The sequence below is a fragment of the Nicotiana tabacum genome, chromosome 20 (genome assembly GCF_000715075.1).
Source record: "Nicotiana tabacum cultivar K326 chromosome 20, ASM71507v2, whole genome shotgun sequence".
In the NCBI taxonomy this organism is placed as follows: Eukaryota; Viridiplantae; Streptophyta; class Magnoliopsida; order Solanales; family Solanaceae; genus Nicotiana; species Nicotiana tabacum.
The window spans coordinates 93,459,267-93,465,069 of record NC_134099.1 but is presented as its reverse complement, the minus strand read 5'-3'; the positions used below and the strand labels follow the sequence as shown (position 1 = coordinate 93,465,069).

The following is a 5,803-nucleotide window of genomic DNA, read 5'->3' as shown; positions in this document are numbered from 1 at the left end:
ATTTTAATTTTAGCAATTAATTAATATGCTTAGTTCTTCATCTATTTCTATATTTTATTCTTCAAGCATGAGTAGCTAAACCCATTATCTAGGGTTGTGGCTCAACCCTAGTATGGGTAATTGATGGGTGTTGCCATCTAATGTTAGATTGACTATGGGTGTTTGCTATTTGGGTTGATTTTATGTTTTAATCTAGAATTGGTGATTGCAAATACTGATTCAAGCTTTGTAAGTTTAACTCTTCTTGAGAAAGAGAGTTTATGACCCCAAAATTGACCCAACAAGGAATTGAGATGAACTCATGAGAAATGATAGTTCCAATTAACAAGTTAAACCTCAAGAGAGTAATTACCCTACTTGAACCCTAGTTGCTTGGTCTAATTTGCCTACCCATTTGGTCTTGAGAGAGTCAATTGGCTAAAGTCACTTTCTCTACTGAGAGGTGTGAGAGTGGGTAAAATTGTGCAACGGTTATAGCATAAGCCCCAATTATATCAATCGAACCTTAGTAACATCTACCCGTCAATTAGCCACCTAAGTAGTGTCACGACCCTAGTGCCCTTTCTTCCCATTAGATACAACTTAGCAATATTCTTGTAGCATAATTTAGTGTTAATCAATAGTTTTATAAAAATAGTTATAATTCGAAAACCCAAAAATGTTTGAAGTGACATTAGGAGTACAAACACATCTCTAGGCTAGACGGACAATCCAACTCCACTACTAGCTCCTTGAGGAAATCGGTCCCGACCCTCATATCGGGTAAAAGCTATTGCGAGACGCTCTTCCTACCTTAGTGTAGCATCGAGTTGGCAAGCGATCAATGAGCTCAAAAGAAATGGAATGCAACAAACAGGCGGTTTTGAATCCAATTTGTACTTCAGCCCAAACAAGTAAACATGCAATCTCCAAGAGCAAGCCCATATTCGTAACTCTATAGGGCGATGTGCATAATAGCCATTAAGAGCACATGTATTTACTTTAAAGCCATTGTTTTAAATGTCTTTAGTCTTTAGCCACTGGTCTAATAAACTTTTACCTGACTGGACGAAAATAACCTTCTACGATAACTTATACCTACGCTTTTATTAACTTTTATCTGACTGGACGATCAGCAGCAGCAGCAGCAGATTGTGATCGTCGAATTTCAAACTCTAGAATTGCAGAAGCTTCTCTTCCGATTTGAAACTATAGAATTCAACTTTCTCGTACAAAAATCGACACAAATTTACAGTAAGCTATGCTTTTGTGTGTTTCTATTGATTTTTATTTCGTTACTAGGAATTTGATTTTTTTTTTGAAATTCTGGATTGATAAGGTTAAGGACATCACGTCCTGTGATAATTCTATAAAAATTGAGCACATAATGGTAAGGATTTGGTGTCCTTAACATGACCGTTGTTACTAATATTAAGGACATAGTGTTCTGATTTTGCAAATTGAATTGAAAAAGTTAAGGACATAATGTCCTTAACTTTTTTGTTGTTCTTCTGAATATTAAGGACATACTGTCATAGTTTTGCAAATTATTTTGAAAAAGTTAAGGACATTTGGTCTTGAAGTTTGAGTTTCAAGTTGAAAAGTTAAGGACACTTGGTCCTGAAGTTTGAGTTTCAAGTTGAAAAGTTAAGGACACTTGGTCCTGAACTTTGACTTACATGTTCCAAAATTAAGGACACTTGATCCTTAACTTAGAGTTACAAGTTAAAAAGTTAAAGACAGGCAGTCTTTAACTTCAAGTTTTAAGTTCAAAAGTTAAGGACACTTGGTCCTTAACTTTGAATTCTAAGTTCAAAAGTTAAGGACACTTGGTCCTGAACTTTTATTTACAAGTTCAAAAGTTAAGGACACTTGGTCGTTTACTTACAGTTCCAAGTTCATAACTTAAGGACACTTGGTCTTGAACTTTAAGTTCCAAGTTCACAAGTTAAGGACACTTGGTCCTGAACTTTGATTACAAGTTAAAAAGTTAAGGACATTTGGTCCTTAACTTTGAATTCCAAGTTCAAAAGTTAAGGACGCTTGGTCCTTAACTTGGTCTTGAATTTACAGTATCTATTTTTAATTATACAAGGATTGCTCTATAAAGTATGTTCTGAGTTTCCCATTCTCTTGACTTAAGGATGGAAACAATATGCATTATAGTTGCTTTTAATCGTAGATGGACTGAAGACTATAAGTATCTTGATCATCAAACAAAGCTTGTTCTAGTACCCGATGCAATTCGGTTTGAAGATTTCATTAAACAGATCTTCGAAGTTATTAAATTGGATAGAGATAAGTTTAAAGCAGTGATATGGTTTGATATAAACCTTAGAACAAGCAAGGAAATGCTTGTATCCAAAGATTTAGATCTTCACACATGTATGGAGTTACAAAAAAGTCATTCACTCTTCAAGGGCTGGCATTTCATTATTGATATTTCGGAAAGAGTTTTTGGATCAACAAGCACCTTTGAAGATGTCAACAGAGAAACTCAACATGACAATCAAAACAAATGCCAATAGATAATGGAAATAGATATGGTTGAAGCTCAACCAATAACTGAAGAGGTGCTTCAAACATTTGATTCTATTCAAGTAGAAGGACAAAGCATTAAAGAGATTGACAACGAACAAGCTTTGGGTATTCAAGTCTTAGAGAGTGCACCGGTAATCGAAGAAGTTGCTGAAAAAACCTCTACTAAACTAACTAGACGAAGGTCAAATTTGAAAGAAAAAAAAAAGAATCCCCAACTACGATATTAAGAGAAAATGCTTTGTTGGATGAAATAAAAGTGGGATCAATATTTGACAAAAAGAAGAGTATAATTAATTATTTTTCGAATATAGCAATTAAAGGACATTTTGAATTCAAGGTTGTTAGATCACGCTCAACAAGATATTCGTAGAAATGCAATGATGATAGATGTGGGTGGTGTGTGCGTTCTTTCAGAATTAAAGATTCAACACTGTTCAAGATAGTAAAGATTGAGAAAAATCTTGACTGCTCTGTTAACACTATGAAAACCGATCAAAAGCATGCAACTTCAAAGTTGATTAGTGGTTACATTATCGACAATCTTCGAGACCCAAGGTTTGAAGTTACGCCAGCTTTTGTCATGGCAGAAATGCAAAAATTGCATGGACTAGACATTGGGTATCACAAGGTGTGGCGTGCTATTCAACGTGCTTCCGCTTTAATAAGAGGAACTCCTAAAGAGAATTATGAATTATTGTCTTCATACTTGTATATGATGAGAAGTAAAAAACCGGGAACATATACTAACATAAAGATAGACAACAACAACAGGTAAACAATCAAAAAAGAATTTATTAGTCTGTTTTATAAACTTTAGGACATGTTGTCTTTAATCAGTTAAGAAGTTAAGGACGTGTTGTCCTTAACTTTCATGTGTGCAGTCAAAAAGTTAATGATACTTGGTCCTTAACTTAGAATTGCAAGTTATAAAATTAAGGACATAGTGACCTTAACTTTTGACCTTGTTAGTCTAAGTTAAGGACTCCATATCCTTAACTTTTGAACTTTGAACTCAAAGTAACTTAGACTAACAAGGTCAAAAGTTAAGGTCACCATGTCCTTAATTTTATAACTTGCAATTCTAAGTTAAGGACTGCATGTCCTTAACTTTATAACTTGTAACTCTAATTTAAGGACTTCATGAACTTAACTTTTGACCTTGTTAGTCTAACTTCAGGACTATTTGTCATTAACTTTTGGCCTTGTAACCTGAAGTTCAGGACTACCTATCCTTAACTTTTGACCTTGTTAGTCTAAGTTAAGGACTGTCTGCCCTTAACTTCTGTTAACATTGTTTTATACTATATTTTCAGGTTTGATTATATGTTTTATGCATATGGATCATCAATATCTGGTTGGAATCATTGTAGACCAGTGATTGCAGTTGATGAAACTTTTTTGAAGTCAAAATTTCATGGTGTTATTATAATTTCAGTTTCAAAGGATGCAAATAACCAAATTTTCCCACTAGCCTTTGGAATAGCAGAATCTGAAAATAACAATTCCTATGAGTGGTACTTTAGTGAGATTCGCAATGGAATTGGGAGCCATGAGAATTTAATTTTTTTTATCAGACAAGCATCAATCTATTGCATATGCCATCGCAAAGGTATATCCTGAAAGCCACCATGAGATTTGTATTTATCATTTGGAGCAGAACCTAAAGCGAAGGAAAGTGAAAAGTGAGGTCATAAAACTTTTTCAAACTGCTGCAAGAGTATACAGGCGCAAAGAATTTGATCTTTACATGTCAGATATAGAAAAAGTAGATAAGAAGACTTATGACTACTTGATGGAAGAACCACCAGAAAAGTGGGCACGCTCTTGTAGTCCATGACGAAAATATGACATGCTCACAACAAACATAGTTGAGTTAATGAATTCTATCCTATTAGAAGCAAGGGAGCTGCCTATATTAAGAATGATGGATTTCATTCAAGTGAAGCTACAACGTTGGTTTTATGGAAGAAGAAATGAAGCAGAAGGAACTTTTTATGATGTTTCTTGTTGGGTAGAGGAGAAATTGAAGAAAAAGATAGATATAGCATTTACTTTGAATGTAAGTATTATGTTCTATGTTTAGGTTATTATTTTAATATAATTTAACATAATGTACTAACTTATAATTTTTCAACATTGAAGGTCTTCCCTGTTGATTCATGGCGTTCTAGAGCTGAAGAAGAAGGAATAACTTTCTTGGTGGACTTAAACAAAAGAACATGTGGTTGTTTTCAGTTTCAATTTGATGAATTACCATGCATACATGCAATTGCAGCTATCGAGAAGAGAAACATCAAGAAGTCCAACTTTTGCTCGTACTGGTACTTAAAGGAATCTTGGCTGAAAACATATGAAAGACAAATACATCCTGTAGGACATATTGATTCTTGGATTGTACCAGAGAGTGTTAAGTCACAAATTGTTAAACCTCCAGATTTCAAAGTGCCACTAGGTAGAAGGCAGAAGAAAAGGCATATTCCAACTACCGAGTCATCAAAAATAACATTCAAATGTGGTCGTTGCAGAAGAATTGGTCATAATAGAACAACTTGTATATATTCTCCTGCAGTCCATCCATTTTCAAGAAAGCATAGAGAATAATAGATATATCCACTTATGTTTATCGACTCTTTTAAGTTTTTGCTATAAATTGGATTCATTTAGATTATTCTTATTTGAGCAGATGTCTGAATTTTCATAATTTCTTTCTGCTTATGTTCTTTTTGTTTATTTTTGAGTTCAAAGTTCAAAAGTTAAGAACATACAGTCCTTATATTTGACTTACAGGTTCAAAAGTTAAGGACATGCAGTCCTTAAGTTTGACTTACAGGTTCAAAAGTTAAGGGCAGGCAGTCCTTAACTTTGAGTTCAAAGTTCACAAGTTAAGGACTGCCTGTCCTTAATTTTGACTTACAAGTTAAAAAGTTAAAGACAGACAATCCTTAACTTTGAGTTTCAAGTTCAAAATTTAAGGACAGGCAGTTCTTAACTTTGACTTACAAGTTGAAAAGCTAAGGACACTTGGTTCTTAACTTACAGTTCTAAGTACAAAAAATAAAGACACTTGGTCCTGAAGTTTGAGTTCCAAGTTCAAAAGTTGATGGTCCTGAATTTAGACTTTCAAGTTCAAAAGTTAAGGACACTTGGTCCTGAAGTTTGAGTTTCAAGTTCAAAAGTTAAGGACACTTGGTCCTAAAGTTTCAGTTTCAAGCTCAAAAGTTAAGGACACATGCTCCTGAACTTTGACTTATAAGTTCAAAAGTTAAGGACACTTGGTCTTTAA

General features: G+C 34.1%; 1 protein-coding gene across 1 annotated transcript; it reads left to right on the top strand.

Moving 5' to 3' along the window:
- Window positions 1-2,510: 2,510 nt before the first annotated feature.
- On the top strand, window positions 2,511-4,357 carry LOC107759100 (uncharacterized). Its single transcript, XM_016576974.2, has 4 exons — window positions 2,511-2,701; window positions 2,935-3,291; window positions 3,834-4,042; window positions 4,095-4,357. Exons 1-4 carry the CDS (start codon window positions 2,511-2,513, stop codon window positions 4,355-4,357), a joined length of 1,020 nt encoding a protein of 339 aa, XP_016432460.2.
- The last annotated feature ends 1,446 nt before the right edge of the window (window positions 4,358-5,803 follow it).